The sequence below is a fragment of the Salmo trutta genome, chromosome 1, assembly GCF_901001165.1.
Source record: "Salmo trutta chromosome 1, fSalTru1.1, whole genome shotgun sequence".
NCBI lineage: Eukaryota > Metazoa > Chordata > Actinopteri > Salmoniformes > Salmonidae > Salmo > Salmo trutta.
In genome coordinates this window covers 8,785,684-8,802,371 of record NC_042957.1, presented here as the reverse complement: position 1 = coordinate 8,802,371, position 16,688 = coordinate 8,785,684, and the positions used below count along the sequence as shown (strand labels likewise).

At 48.5% G+C, this 16,688-nt stretch overlaps 1 protein-coding gene across 1 annotated transcript; it reads right to left on the bottom strand.

Moving 5' to 3' along the window:
* Window positions 1–691: 691 nt before the first annotated feature.
* On the bottom strand, window positions 692–13,906 carry LOC115157638 (isthmin-2-like). The gene is made up of 5 exons (XM_029706097.1): window positions 13,375–13,906; window positions 8,105–8,359; window positions 6,302–6,623; window positions 2,183–2,392; window positions 692–1,416 (listed from the first exon to the last, which is right to left on the bottom strand). The coding sequence occupies exons 1-5, from the start codon at window positions 13,495–13,497 to the stop codon at window positions 899–901; spliced, it is 1,428 nt and encodes a 475-aa protein (XP_029561957.1). The 5' UTR covers window positions 13,498–13,906; the 3' UTR covers window positions 692–898.
* Window positions 13,907–16,688: the final 2,782 nt, after the last annotated feature.

Here is a 16,688-nt window from a genome sequence, read left to right as displayed (position 1 = left end):
CACTGACGTGATCTTCCTGTCTTGGGTTGTGCCGTGGCGGAGATCTTTGTGGGCTATAATCGGCCTTGTCTGAGGATGGTAAGTTGGTGGTTGAAGGTATCCCTCTAGTGGTGTGGGGGCTGTGCTTTGGCAAAGTGGGTGGGGTTATATCCTGCCTGTTTGGCCCTGTGCGGGGGTATCGTCGGACGGGGCCACAGTGTCTCCCGACAACTCCTGTCTCAGCCGGCAGTATTTATTGGAACGCCAACTGTGCACCAGGCCTAATCACCCAACATCAGTGCCTCACTAACGCTCTTGTGGCTGAATGGAAGCAATTCCCCGTAGCAATGTTCCAACATCTAGTGGAAAGCCTTCCCAGAAGAGTGGAGGCTGTTATAGCAGCAAAGGGGGGACCAATTCCATATTAATGCCCATGATTTTGGAATGAGATGTTCGACGAGCAGGTGTCCACATACTTTTGGTCATGTAATGTATTACCCAAACTCCATTACTCATAAAAGTAATCTGATTATATATCATTACTTCTGTAACGCGTTACCCCCAACACTGATGGTCAGTCACACAGACAGAGCTCCTACAACACCAACAGGCTAGATGACAACGTCATGCTTACATGCACACAGGAGTGTGGGCAGACATCGAGAGAGCTGGGAATCAGGCTGGATGCGAAACACATCGGCAGCACTGCATCTTTTTTTTTCAGTTCAATGAAGTTCAATTCTGTTCTGTTGGGCCTGGTAACTTGAGATTAACTTGCACCTTAAACTTCACAATCCACAAACTTCCTATTGACTTTAATGCAATGCAAAACAGTCCTGCTTTCTTTTCTCAAGTTAGGATTGTACCCCACTGTTCTGGCACATTCTGGGTAATATAGTTTTGGCTACTGCATGCGTTCTCAGTACTCCCGGGCCTCCTCCAGGTCGTTCATGAACACGTCATGGTGGGGGTTCTCCAGGCAGACCAGGCCATTGTTGGGCGGTCGCAGCGCGTGGAAGTGGCTCCAGTCCCCTTTACACAGGATCCAGGGCAGCACGTCCACCTTGAAGTGGAGCTCCGGTGAAAACTCTGTGCTGATCAGGTTGGGCGTACCCGCACCCTTCCCCCGCGTGATCAGACGGCCGCGGTTGTCGTAGCAACAGTGCTGGGCGGCGAGCGTGGCGACGTCGCCGGAGAGGGCCGAGCGGATGCAAGTCCTCGCCGAGGGTTTGTAGATGTCCAGGCGTTCTTTAGGGCCGCTGGCGTCGCGCCAACGGAACGTCTGGTTGCGTCCCTCGTCGAAGACGCTGACCACGGTGTAGGCGGTGGCCGAGGGGTAAGTGCAGGGGCAGCTGGGTAGTTCTGACAGGACCTGGTTGAGGTATCTCTGGAGGAAGTTGCTCTTACAGTTCAGCAACTTCTCACAGGTGTCCACGTCTAAAAGGAGAGCAGAGGGAGGCCATTGTGCCAATTACCATCTAATTACATAGTTATTTCTGCTCTGATCTGCTATGTTCTATTGTGTTTTGCCCTGTTCTGTCGGCCCTGTTCTGCCCTGTCCTACTCTGTTCTGCTCTGTTCTGTTTTGCCCTGCTCTGCCCTGTTCTATTCTGCTCTGCCCTGTTCTATTCTGTTCTGCCCTGCTCTGTTCTGCCCTGCTCTGTTCTGCTCTGCCCTGTTCTATTCTGCTCTGCCCTGTTCTATTCTGCTCTGCCCTGTTCTATTCTGTTCTGCCCTGCTCTGTTCTGCCCTGCTCTGTTCTGCTCTGCCCTGTTCTATTCTGCTCTGCCCTGTTCTATTCTGCTCTGCCCTGTTCTATTCTGCTCTGCCCTGTTCTATTCTGCTCTGCCCTGTTCTATTCTGCTCTGCCCTGTTCTATTCTGCTCTGCCCTGTTCTATTCTGCTCTGCCCTGTTCTATTCTGCTCTGCCCTGTTCTATTCTGCTCTGCCCTGTTCTATTCTGCTCTGCCCTGTTCTATTCTGCTCTGCCCTGTTCTATTCTGCTCTGCCCTGTTCTATTCTGCTCTGTCCTGCTCTTGTCTGTTCTGCCCTGCTCTGTTCTGCCCTGCTCTGTTCTGCCCTGCTCTGTTCTGCCCTGCTCTGTTCTGCCCTGCTCTGTTCTGCCCTGCTCTGTTCTGCCCTGTTCTGTTCTGTTATATTGTATTTTTTCCAGGTGTAAATGGAAAAAGGGTATTCAAAGTACCTGTGCCAAAAGGTTCAGTGCCGTTCTCCATCTCGAAGGGGAAAGGTTCAGCCACAGTGTTGACATCGTTTGGACAACGCTCCATGTCACATTTGGAGGCCTCTGTCAGGGTGCAGGAGTAACCACAGGACCGTGTCCTTTTCCTCTCTCCATGACCACAGGTGACAGAGCACGGAGACCAGGCACTCCACTCCTCCGTCCCCTCCTTCTCTGTGGGGAGGGGGAGGGGGACGACAAAACAAAACTCATGATATTAAATGATGATGTATAGTGTTTCTCCTATTTAAGCTGTTTTACATTTTATGGAGGTAACACAGACAGACACACACACACTTCTCCCCCATCACATGATTACTCTCTAATCAGTAAGAGTTGAATTTCTCTCCCAGCTGTGGGATTTCCTAACTGTGCTACATCCTAACTGTGTAGAACTCCAATTAAAAGCATTTGGCTGGTTCACCACCTGTGCTTAACGAGCGATCAATGAAAAGGAAAACAACTTCAAAGGGTTTATTAGTAGTACAACTTATGTCGTTTTTGGGGGGAATCTTTACTTTACTATTTATATTTTTGATTACTTTTACTTCACTACATTCCGAAAGAAAATGATGTACTTTTTACTCCTTACTTTTTCCCTGACACCCAAAAGTATACATTACATTTTGAATACTTAACAGGACAGGAAAATGGTCTAATGTCCTTTGTGGCACAGCCAACTCACCATACGGCCAGTTCACAGGAATAGACTCTTCTCAGGAGCATTTAAATTACAGAAGGGAAGCCCCAACTTTACGCTAGTCTGACTGACATACTTTATGTTCACTAAAAGCCTTCAGATCTGATCACTTCATAAACATTGTTGCCCTGTTCCTAGATCACATGCACCTCATTTAGAGACGTTCAATGTTGATGAATGTATACATACTGTATGTACACAGCCACATGCTCATTTACATCACAATGTATGAAGCTGCAGCCCTTCTCTGTCTTGAATAAAGCTGCCTGGCTCTGCTGTGGTCTACAGGGCTGAATAAAGCTGCCTGGCTCCGCTGTGGTCTACAGGGCTGAATAAAGCTGCCTGGCTCTGCTGTGGTCTACAGGGCTGAATAAAGCTGCCTGGCTCCGCTGTGGTCTACAGGGCTGAATAAAGCTGCCTGGCTCCGCTGTGGTCTACAGGGCTGAATAAAGCTGCCTGGCTCCGCTGTGGTCTACAGGGCTGAATAAAGCTGCCTGGCTCTGCTGTGGTCTACAGGGCTGAATAAAGCTGCCTGGCTCTGCTGTGGTCTACAGGGCTGAATAAAGCTGCTTGGCTCTGCTGTGGTCTACAGGGCTGAATAAAGCTGCTAGCTCTGCTGTGGTCTACAGGGCTGAATAAAGCTGCCTGGCTCCGCTGTGGTCTACAGGGCTGAATAAAGCTGCTTGGCTCTGCTGTGGTCTACAGGGCTGAATAAAGCTGCCTGGCTCCGCTGTGGTCTACAGGGCTGAATAAAGCTGCCTGGCTCTGCTGTGGTCTACAGGGCTGAATAAAGCTGCCTGGCTCCGCTGTGGTCTACAGGGCTGAATAAAGCTGCCTGGCTCTGCTGTGGTCTACAGGGCTGAATAAAGCTGCCTGGCTCCGCTGTGGTCTACAGGGCTGAATAAAGCTGCCTGGCTCCGCTGTGGTCTACAGGGCTGAATAAAGCTGCCTGGCTATGCTGTGGTCTACAGGGCTGAATAAAGCTGCCTGGCTCCGCTGTGGTCTACAGGGCTGAATAAAGCTGCCTGGCTCCGCTGTGGTCTACAGGGCTGAATAAAGCTGCATGTCTCCGCTGTGGTCTACAGGGCTGAATAAAGCTGCCTGGCTATGCTGTGGTCTACAGGGCTGAATAAAGCTGCCTGCTTGTGCAGCCAGAAGGCACTATGCTCTTTTCCCATCATGCACAGGCAGAAAACGGACTGAGAACTAAGAGAAACAAAAAACAATAGAGGCGTAAATGTTATCCACGTCCCTGAAAGCCCCCGAATTCTTGAACAGGCTCAAAAGGCCTTGCCGCCCAGGGCAGAGGGCCGAGTCGGGGTCTGGGGGGCCCGGAGGGGGGATGAAAGACCCAGCCGAATGGCCCCTGTCATTCCCTGTTCCCAATCTGCCCTCTAATTATACACAAGCAGTGGGCTGTTTTGTCCATCCGGGGGAACAGGCTCATGCTGCCATTAGCGAGCGCATCAGGCCCATCTTCAAAAGACAGCAGGCCTCCACAGCGAGCTGCAAGTTGGGACCCAGTGTCCACTTCAAAGGCTGGAGCTCCACAATGGCCTGACGGTCGAGTGCTCGCAGAGCATAGCTCTCTCGCTCGCTCAGTCAGTACAGCCCTGCCGCCCTGCCACAGTCCTCAGTCAGTACAGCCCTGCCGCCCTGCCACAGTCCTCAGTCAGTACAGCCCTGCCGCCCTGCCACAGTCCTCAGTCAGTACAGCCCTGCCGCCCTGCCACAGTCCTCAGTCAGTACAGCCCTGCCGCCCTGCCACAGTCCTCAGTCAGTACAGCCCTGCCGCCCTGCCACAGTCCTCAGTCAGTACAGCCCTGCCGCCCTGCCACAGTCCTCAGTCAGTACAGCCCTGCCGCTCTGCCACAGTCCTCAGACAGTACAGCCCTGCCGCAGTCCTCAGTCAGTACAGCCCTGCCACAGTCCTCAGTCAGTACAGCCCTGCCGCCCTGCCACAGTCCTCAGTCAGTACAGCCCTGCCGCCCTGCCACAGTCCTCAGTCAGTACAGCCCTGCCGCCCTGCCACAGTCCTCAGTCAGTACAGCCCTGCCGCTCTGCCACAGTCCTCAGACAGTACAGCCCTGCCGCAGTCCTCAGTCAGTACAGCCCTGCCACAGTCCTCAGTCAGTACAGCCCTGCCACAGTCCTCAGTCAGTACAGCCCTGCCGCCCTGCCACAGTCTTCAGTCAGTACAGCCATGCCGCCCTGCCACAGTCCTCAGTCAGTACAGCCCTGCCATCCTGCCACAGTCCTCAGTCAGTACAGCCCTGCCGCCCTGCCACAGTCTTCAGTCAGTACAGCCCTGCCACAGTCCTCAGTCAGTACAGCCCTGCCGCCCTGCCACAGTCCTCAGTCAGTACAGCCCTGCCACAGTCCTCAGTCAGTACAGCCCTGCCACAGTCCTCAGTCAGTACAGCCCTGCCACAGTCCTCAGTCAGTACAGCCCTGCCGCCCTGCCACAGTCCTCAGTCAGTACAGCCCTGCCGCCCTGCCACAGTCCTCAGTCAGTACAGCCCTGCCGCCCTGCCACAGTCCTCAGTCAGTACAGCCCTGCCGCCCTGCCACAGTCCTCAGTCAGTACAGCCCTGCCACAGTCTTCAGTCAGTACAGCCCTGCCACAGTCCTCAGTCAGTACAGCCCTGCCACCCTGCCACAGTCCTCAGTCAGTACAGCCCTGCCGCCCTGCCACAGTCCTCAGTCAGTACAGCCCTGCCGCCCTGCCACAGTCCTCAGTCAGTACAGCCCTGCCGCCCTGCCACAGTCCTCAGTCAGTACAGCCCTGCCACAGTCTTCAGTCAGTACAGCCCTGCCACAGTCCTCAGTCAGTACAGCCCTGCCGCAGTCCTCAGTCAGTACAGCCCTGCCGCCCTGCCACAGTCCTCAGTCAGTACAGCCCTGCCACCCTGCCACAGTCCTCAGTCAGTACAGCCCTGCCGCCCTGCCACATTCCTCAGTCAGTACAGCCCTGCCGCCCTGCCACATTCCTCAGTCAGTACAGCCCCTGCCACCCTGCTGCAGTCCTCAGCCCCTTCTCGCTCTCTCTCTCCATCCTCTCTCTCCCTCTCCCTCTGTCTCTCTCTCTCTCTCTTTCTGTCTATCGACCTCTTTGCTAACAAATCACTTATTGACATTTCTCTTAATCCTGTGAATCTTTGTTTCTCTTTGTTTCTCACTATTTCAAAACAATAACATTCTCAACTTTTGTAGGCCATTTTATAATGATACACTACTCTGAGGCATGCAAAAGTGGATTAGAGATCACTGTTCTTTTCCAGTTTTTTTTTACGACTTTGTCCTGGAAGCCAACATTTGACGGGAAGCTATTTGAGTGACAGCTATACAGACACTGCCACTTAGCGAACAAAAGAAGGCCTCACCATAGTAGCTCTGTGTGGCGTCCCAACCCTCGTTCCAGCGACTGTCCCAGTCATCTCCCACTCCGCTAGGGAGGGGCTCTTCGCTACCATACTCCAACAGGTCATCTTCCTCCTCTTCCTCTCCAGTCTCCTCCGGCCCTGAGCGTCCCGTCCCATCCTCGTTGGAGTCAGCGTCTGTGTATCCCCAGAACAGAGGCCAGAACAGCTTCTTACCCCCCAGCCAGCCTACAGAGGACGAGGGGGATGGGGATGGGGGGATCCAGTCCTTTATCAGATCCATCTCTAAGTCCATGTTAGGGTCGTCCACCACCTCAATGGTCACCTGGGAGGGAGGAAGGGAGAGGGAATCATTTAGGGAACCATTGTGGAAGCATGATATTGATATTGATTCCGTGGACATGCTAAGATAGCTACAACTAGTCCTTATATGGTCACAAAGTCTGCCAAAACGACAAAGTTGAACACTTACTTCACAAAAAGACATACTTTCAATAGGAGGACGCACACAAAGATTAACATCTAAATGTTACTGGAAAGCCACAATGGAAGCAAGAGATGTTTACCAAATTCACTGACGGCACATAAAACATACCTTCCAGAAGTATCAAGGGAATTACTTGCCTAATTTCTAGCTCCGACTTAACCAGTCAGACATGAGATGAGCAGTGAGCACTCAGTCAGAAGATCCCACGCTTAACTACATCTCATTACACTGGTAGGCCACTACTGTATGACTCAACCTGTACGTTAGCTCACTCCCATAGTAGTTGTCAGCACCAGGCAACACGGAGAGACCATAAGAGGGTAGATCCAGCCTGCATGGGGTCATTACATCCAGCTAACCACATCCTGAAGTGAACTGCCCTGAGTCGACCAGTAGATGGAACTAACTACTGTGAGATTGAGATGAGTTCAACGGAAGGACATGCTGAAAACATTAAGGGCTATTCGCTGGAGGAATCCCAGGAAAGGACATGCTGAAGACATTGAGGTTAATCGCTGGAGGATTCACAGGAAATGACATGCTGAAGACATTGAGGTTAATCGCTGGAGGATTCACAGGAAAGGACATGCTGAAGACATTGAGGTTAATCGCTGGAGGAATCACAGGAAATGACATGCTGAAGACATTGAGGTTAATCGCTGGAGGATTCACAGGAAAGGACATGCTGAAGACATTGAGGTTAATCGCTGGAGGAATCACAGGAAATAGAAGTGAAGGTGGAGACTGGAACTATTTATGCAATGTGAAAGTAACTACCGTCTTGTTCTGCTGAATTGCCACTCATGCCAAGTAGAAACTCCTCACCACAGAATGGAATCAAGATAAAGAATCTCTATAATCACTGCTCTTCCCTGCTTTACCAGGGTGCAATGCATTGTTGGTAGAGCATATATATATATATTTTACCTTTTTATTTAACTAGGCAAGTCAGTTAAGAACAAATTCTTGTTTACAATGACAGCCTACACCGGCCAAACCCGGACGACGCCGGGCCAATTGTGCGCTGCCCTATGGGACCCCCAATCACAGCCGGTTGTGATACAACCTGGATTCGAACCAGGGTGTCTGTAATGACACCTCTAGCGCTTCCAATACCAGGATTCTGGGTTTGATTCCCGGGACCAACCATATGTAAAATATATGCACACATGACCGCTTTGGATAAAAGTGTCTGCTAAATGGCATATATTATGTATATTTATTATTTATATTAGGCGAGTTTCCCCAGTACAAATGTAAATCGCTCTTGAGGGGCTAGAAAAGCTTTATAAAAATACTATCAATTATCGTCAACACACCTGGATGTTGGGGTTCTGCGAGCTGATGTCTGCGTTGGCCAGCTCAGGAAAGTTCTTCAGGTCCAGAATGAAGGGCTTGATCTCCTCCTCAGGCTCAGGCTGAGGCAGAACCCCTACGGAGCGGTGCTGGGAGTGGGACCACCTCCTCTTGTGGCGGTGCTCAGTGACAGGGGGAAGGAGGCTCTGGACCTGGTTCTGCTGCTCCAGGGCCTCCGGTCCATGATGGACCCCACTGATGGGCGGCTGAGCACGAGCCTGAGGAAAAAGATAGGACACCTCGATTAAGCATCATGATGAAACACAGTGGACTGGACAGCTCTGAAGACCTTGATGACATTAATCATAAACAATACAGTGGTTACTGGCTAGTTTAAGATACAAAGGTTACTTGCTTTAGCTATTTCCCCAGGAAAAGCATTTGCACCATGATATGACTTAGTGACAGAGCTCCTAGAAACCATTGGGGCAACAAACCAGCAGACCAACCAACCAAGCCCCGTCCATCTGTCTGCTTCTCATTTATTTCCCACAGCAGCCAGAGCCCTGGCATCCAGGCCTTTGACAAAGAGGAGCCTGTGCCAGATTCTCTAGTTTTAATGAGAGAGCTTCGGAGTCGTGGGACCCCTGGGATGGTGGGCCGGCTGGCCCTGTGTTTCAACCTGCTGTGTCCTGCCATGCCTTAGGGCGCAGGTAGCCTAGCGGTTAAGAGCGTTGGGCCAGTAACCGAAAGGTCGCTGGGTCAAATCCCCAAGCCTTGTGAAAGGCACTTAATCCTAATTGCTTCAGGAACTCACTCTGGATAAGAATGTTTGCTAATAACTAAGATGTAAACAATGTGCAGCTACATTCAACAGACAGAAGCCATAGGTCTCCCCAAGGTCCTCCTCCCTCTGTCTCTCCCTCTGTCCTCGCTCTGTCTGCCTGTCTGTGATAAAGTGAACATCGTTTAGCTCTGACTTTGCTGATAGCTACTTTATTGAGGAAAAATGTACTCACTATGACTGTGATACTGTATGTGGTTATCTCAACTAGCTATCTTAAGATGAATGTACAAGATTGTCAGTCGCTCTGAATAAGAGCGTCTGCTAAATTACTCAAATGTAAAGGTCAACCATCCTTTAAATCAAGTTGCCACTATAAATGTATCTAAGGTCAGGTAAGGGTCTTCTATTACTCAAAGCTTTGAATTCGGCCAGTATCTACAGTGCTAATAAAGAGCCCAAACATCTGACAGGACTTCAGTAACTGAAGCAGTGTCAGTTTGCGATCTGAAATGTAGTGCAGTTTAAACCAAAATCTGGAGCGGTGACAAAACAGTTGGTTATGGGCCTGAGAACAGACTGTACTTTTTCAGTGGCTGCAATTCTCCCATAAAAAAAGTCAGCCTGTTGGTCGGTCAGATCTGATCCAACCATGAGAACGCATGGTCACCATTTAGAGGTAACCCCTGTCAAACATTATTGTCTCTTTACGGAAGAGAGAAAGAGGAGGATCCTGAAGACCTCTGGGTCTTGTCAGGTCCCTCTGAGAATTTAGGGAAGGTCATTACACAGCTCCAAGCACATTAGGACTTGTCTTCCTTCTTTGTTCTGTGTTTTGATTTAATTGGACCTGGTGTTTTATTTTTTTATTTAATTGGACCTGTTGATCTGTATTTTGATTTAATTGGACCTGGTGATCTATATTTTGATTTAATTGGATCTGGTGTTCTATATTTTGATTTAATTGGACCTGGTGATCTGTATCTTGATTTAATTGGACCTGGTGTTCTATATTTTGATTTAATTGGACCTGGTGTTCTATGTTTTGATTTAATTGGACCTGGTGTTCTATGTTTTGATTTAATTGGACCTGCTGATCTGTATTTTGATTTAATTGGACCTGGTGATCTGTATTTTGATTAAATTGAACCTGGTGTTGTATATTTTGATTTAATTGGACTTGGTGTTCTATATTTAATCAATAAGGCCCGTGGAGGTGTGGTATATGGACAATATACCACTGCTAAGGGCTGTTCTTAAGCACAACACAAGTGACTATGCATAGATAATAAAAGAGGGGGTATGGGGGGAGGGGCAATGCAAATAGTCTGGGTGGCCATTTGATTAGATGTTCAGGAGTCTTATGGCTTGGGGGTGGAAGCTGTTTAGAACCCTCTTGGACCTAAACTTGGCGCCCCAGTTCTGCTTACTGTGCGGTAGCAGAGAGAACACTCTATGACTAGGGTGGCTGGAGTCTTTCACAATTTTTAGTGCCTTCCTCTGACACCGCCTGGTATTGAGGTCCTGGATGGCAGGAAGCTTGGCCCCAGTGATGTACTGGGCTGTACACATTACCCTCTGTAGTGCCTTGCAGTGAGAGGACGAGCAGTTGCCAAACCAGGCAGTGATGCAACCAGTCAGGATGCTCTCGATGGTGCAGCTGTAGAACCTTTTGAGGATCTGAGGACCCATGCCAAATCTTTTCAGTCTCCTGAGGGGGAATAGGTTTTGTCGTGCCCTCTTCACGACTGTCTTGGTGTGCTTGGACCATGCTAGTTTGTTGGTGATGTGGACACCAAGGAACTTGAAGCTCTCAACCAGCTCCACTACAGCCCCGTCGATGAGAATGGGGGTGTGCTCGGTCCTCCTTTTCCTGTAGTCCACAATCATCTCCTTTGTCTTGATCACGTTGAGGGAGAGGTTGTTGTCCTGGCACCACATTGCCAGGTCTCTGACCTCCTCCCTATAGGCTGTCTCGTCATTGTCGGTGATCAGGCCTACCACAGGGAGTACAGGAGGGGACTGAGCACGCACCCCTGAGGGGCCCCTGTGTTGAGGATCAGCGTGGCGGATGTGTTGTTACCTTCCCTTACCACCTGGGGGTAGCTCAGTCCCCTCCTGTATTCCCTGTTCACTCATGACTGCACGGCCAGGCACGACTCCAACACCATCATTAAGATTGCCGATGACACAACAATGGTAGGCCTGATCACCAACAACGGCGAGACAGCCTATAGGGAGTTCAGGATCCAGTTGCAGGGAGGTGTTTAGTCCCAGGGTCCTTAGCTTAGTGATGAGCTTTGAGGGAACTATGCTGTTGAACGCTGAGCTGTAGCTCAGTGAATAGCATTCTCACATAGGTGTTCCTTTTGTCCAGGCGGGAAAGGCCAGTGTGGAGTGCAATAGAGATTGCATCATCTGTGGATCTGTTAGGGCGGTGTGCAAATTTAGGTGGGTCTAGGGTTTCTGGGATAATGGTGTCGATGTGAGCCATGATCAGCCTTTCAAAGCACTTCATAGCTACAGACGTGAGTGCTACGGGTCGGTAGTCATTTAGGCAGGTTACCTTAGTGTACTTGGGCACAGGGACTATGGTGGTCTGCTTGAAACATGTTGGTATTACAGACTCAGACAGGGAGAGGTTGAAAATGTCAGTGAAGACACTTGCCAGTTGGTCAGCGCATGCTCACAGTACACGTCCTGGTAATCCGTCTGGCCCTGCGGCCTTGTCAATGTTGACCTGTTTAAAGGTCTTACTCACATCAGCTGTGGAGAGCGTGATCACACAGTCATCCAGAACAGCTGGTGATCTCATGCATGTTTCAGTGTTATTTGCCTCGAAGCGAGTATAGAAGTTTGTCTGGTAGGCGCGTGTCACTGGGCAGCTCTAAGAAGTGCTTCCCTTTGTAGTCTGTAATGGTTTGCAAGCTCTGCCACATCCGACGTGCGTAAGAGGAGAGGAACACAGGCAGGGCAGGGCAGAGAGGGCAGGACAGGGCAGGGCAGAGGGCAGGGCAGAGAGGGGAGGGCAGAGAGGGCAGGCAAGCGAGTGGTGTGACAGGCAGGCAGGCAGGCCTGATTTATGTGTCCACAGATATCAAAGGCCTCTACACTTGGCCCTTTCCAAACCATTACAGAAGAACAATAAACTATGGGGCCCTTTGATCGCAAGCCTTGAAAGAGTGAGGAGGCAAGGAGAGGGAGGGAGAAGAAACAGATAGGTAGAGTGAACAGGTTTCAATATTTGTGAACCAGGCCATGCACACTCCACATTCTACACCCCTCCTCAGCCCCCCCATGAAAAGGGGGAAAAAATAACACAGATGGCCAATGTAAACAATCAACCAGCCTGACCTGTGACCTTATTCCAGCGTGAGAGAGATCTGCTTAGGGTTCCTTTAACCCTGCTGTGTTAGGGTAAAGTTTGGGTTAGGGTTATGTAAGCCCTTGCTATTGTGCCTCTTGCTCCTCTAGTGTACAAACCAGCCCCTCCTCTACCTGGTTAAACTGGCATCTACCAGGTCACCAGGAAAGGTGCACAGGGTCACTGGTGCACAGGGTCACTGGTGCCCAAAACGCACACTCATTACCACCACCAGAATCACAACATGCTCTCTCTCTCTTTCCCCTCTTTCTCTATTTTGCTTTCTCTCTAACTCTCCCTCTCTGTCTCTCTCCCTCACTGTTTTTCTTCTGTTTGACATCCAACTGACATACATCATCAATCAGTTATAGGCTATGGGCATCAGGACATCAATAAGGCATCCACTGAAGGAGACCAGGGGAGAGAATGTACAGATGAACGACTTCATAGAGCTCTGGAATCTGTCTGTTTACACCTTTCCTTCATTCTTACATCTTATTCTGTTCATGATGACCTTCAAGGCCGTTACACACACACACACACAGACACACACACACCCATATATGTCCATGAGCCGCACAAACACCCACATTAGTTACTCTTACGGATAGATGTGTGCTTCAAAGGGAGTTCAGAAAGCCCATCTGTTATAGCTGCTGTAGACGAGGAGGCTGTCTGTGTAATACTACGCTGCTCAGTGCAGCTCAGAACGACTTTCTCTCGATGCCTAGATATCTTACTATACATGGAGAAACGGCGAATAACCCTTTACCCCAAGGCCCTAGAGATTTCAGTGTAGCATAATGTTAGGCACAACATTGTTCGTCTGTGATTCTTTGATTTGGTTTATTAGAAGGTTAACTTTTGTAACTGAAGTTAATTACAATTCAGAATATGTCATACACTCCAGTAAGTTTCGCTGGCACGAGAACAGATCCTCTCTGTGGATAAATGAAAGTTAATTTCAATTTGAAGAGATAACTGACATCAAATAAGCTGTTATATTAGGCTATAGCGTAAAACATGTAATTCATTTCATAGAGGATCATTTACATCAGCTCAATTCATATCCAAATCCTGTGACATTTGGAACGTATTATTTACCTAAAATATAGAAGAAAATAATTAAGAAAAAAGTTGCTTACCAACAAAAAAACACCGTTGTGGAGTTTGTTGTGGTGTTTGTTGGGAAAGCTCGTCACCAACACAACGAAAAGTACTAAAACGATGATCATTATCGTTGGACATCTTCCTCCGACTAGAAACATTTTCTCAATTGAAGTGACAACTAAGACCAAGTGGCAGTATTTGCGGTACTCAATCTATCATACGTATTATTTCACTACAATTATTTATTTTGCGATAAAATAAAAAGTTTATATCTCATCATCGGCGGTTGTTCTTTTCCGTGTTTCGTTCCGAGCAAGTCACGTATTGAACCAGGCAGAAGAAAGTGACCCATTCAATCAGCAGTACAGCTTCAGAGTCGTCCTCTTAACAGAGATGCGCTCTGATTTCTCCTTTCGCTGTCTACCTCCCTGTATTGCGCGTCTAGGTCAATGTGCGCGCTTCAATCTTCGCGATAAAACCAGACCAACTTGGGCTATAGTGCCAAGGATGCATTGAGTGCCACGTGCAGACCACGCACTCTCTGTCCGCACTGGTGAACGGTGTATTGAACAAGGTTAAAATAGTTGGGTACATTTCGCTATGGTTGGGTGGATGTTTTATACCAATACAATCACATCTGGAGTTGAGAACAGCCTGTATGCGTTTGATCTCGGATCCATTGTCCAATGGAGGTCCCTTAGCCACATGTTGTCCCGGAATGAGTGTGCTGCAGCTCTGGTTCAGAAGGAAATCTGTTACCACTCTCTGAATTTATCTGTTTACAGCTTCTACACTGCTGTTTGGTAGAAAAGGAATGCTCTCAGGGATCCACTTTCCCAAATGGAGGGGATTGAAGAGCCATTTTAGAGATGTTGTGATCTCGACACAGAAATGACTGATAATTGGCATGGACATAAAGGGAGAGGAGACTGGTAGACTATTACATGGATTAAAAGCCAGCCAACACATTAGCCTAAAAGGTGTCACATGTCAATAAGAGATGTGTCAAGGTGCTGACAGAACAGCTGATGCCTATTTTCACACCATGGAAAGAGATGGTGTGTGAATGCAAACTTCATGACAGTGTAGGGTAGGCTATAGTGTACTCCACACAAAGGCCTATTTAAAAAATAAAATAATGTTTGCTATTTGAATATACACTGAGTATACCAAACATTAAGAAACCCTTCCTAGTATTGCCTTACACACACACACACACACACACACACACACACACACACACAGTTGGATGTCCTTTAGATGGTAGACACATCTTGATACATACGGGAAACTGTTGAGCGTGAAAAACCCAGCAGCGTTACAGTTCTTGACACAAACCGGTGCGCCTGGCACCTACTACCATACCCCGTTCAAAGCCACTTAAATATGTTGTCTTGCCCATTCACCCTCTGAATGGCACAATTACACAATCCATGTCTTCATTTTTTATTTTATTTAACCTTTAACTAGGCATGTCAGTTAAGAACAAATTCTTATTTACAGTGACGGCCTAGGAACAGTGGGTTAACTGCCTTGTTCAGGGGCAGAACAACAGATTTTTACCTTGTCAGCTCGGGGATTCGATCTAACAACCTTTCGGTTACAGGTCCAACGCTCTAACCACTAGGCTACCTGCCACCCCAAATTGTCTCAAGACTTAAAAATCCTTCTTTATCCTGTCTCCTCACCTTCATCTACACTGATTTGAAGTGGATATAACAAATAAGATCAATAAGGGATCATAGCTTTCCCCTGGATTCACCTGGTCAGTTTATGTCATGGAAAGAGCAGGTGTTCCTACTGTTTTGTCCATTCAGTGTATTTTAGAGGTTGACTTTTGAGAGTGTTTCCATTAAGGGCACTACTTTTACCCAGAGCCCAGGTTTTAGTCACAACATAATACTATCTGAGGGGTCTCTGAGTGGTACGCTACACTATGCCTTATTCATAGCTGGCCCGGCCCACGGCCCGGCCCACCCAGCTCTAGGTGGTTACAGTCCAGTTTACTCTGCTAGGCTGACAGGAACAGGAGACTTCCTCAGGATGTAGTACACCGCAGTGGACCAGGACCGGCAAACAGCACTGTGGCATGGACACACACAAACACACACATACAAATACGCGCATGCATGGAAGCACACAAACATGCGCACGTATGCAGGCACACACACGGACACACACTCTTCGTTCATAGCCCTCCACCACTACACTCCAGATATTGCTATATCGCCCACAGAGTCCCCAACCCCCAACTCACACTGTGGTCCACATATGAGAGCGATACACCGGCCACACACAGACATGCACAGAGGCATGCATTCACGCACAAGATCAATTAATCACATTGATGCCATTAGATCTCATAGATTATCTTGAGTATGACAGAAGAGACAGTGACTCAGAAGGCCTTGTTTCAGAGTGATCCGTAACCCCAGGAGACCTGTAAACATCTGTGTGCCTCTGAGGTGGTCCATGTGCTCTTTATGTGTCAACACTTTTCTATGATTTACTTGCAATTAACAAACAAACATAGTGTCACACACAGATTAACAGATAGACATGAAGAAGACAGGAAGTTTTATTGTGTTTACATCCCTTACCGTTTTATTTTGTGTCACAGGTTCATTCAACATGCACTTATGTCTTAATTGTGTAAGTTGTAGATCAGTTGTGAATCTTGTTGTGGTTAGCACTGACATCAAATCAAATAATACCTATATAGCATAACTCACTACAATGGAGTGATTCCAAAACATTATTTTAGCTACAGTGATCTCAAAACGAGACAGAAATATAGTCCCTACTCCACCCAAAAAAAGAAAACAAATTCTTCACAGGATTCAGACTGGTTTGTTTAATTGCTGTTTTCCAGGGGGAGACTTAGTTTCAGTCTCTCTGTCAGTCTGTCTCTGTGTGTCTCTCTCTCTCTCTGTGTCTCTCTCTCTCTCTGTCTCTCTCTCTGTTTCTCTCACTTCCCTCATCACTCTCTCTTCTTCTCTCTCCCCTGCCTATCTCCCCCCCTCTCTCTCTCTCTCTGTCTGTTGGTAGGATAATGTAACCCACAAGACAAGACAACAGAATATCCTTCAACATGAGTCTCAGCCCCAGCCTTGCCTGAAGAAGAGAAGCTAGCCTAGTGATGCTACTGGGACGGCAGTGAGCCAGCCATAACAATAAAAACATCAAACAGCCTGCTAGCCCCTGGCGCTTACAGCCTTACCCTGAGCCAAGGACCAGAACCAAATCAAATGTATTTATATAGCCCTTCTTACATCAGCTGATATATCAAAGTGCTGTACAGAAACCCAGCCTAAAACCACAAACAGCAAGCAATGCAGGTGTAGAAGCA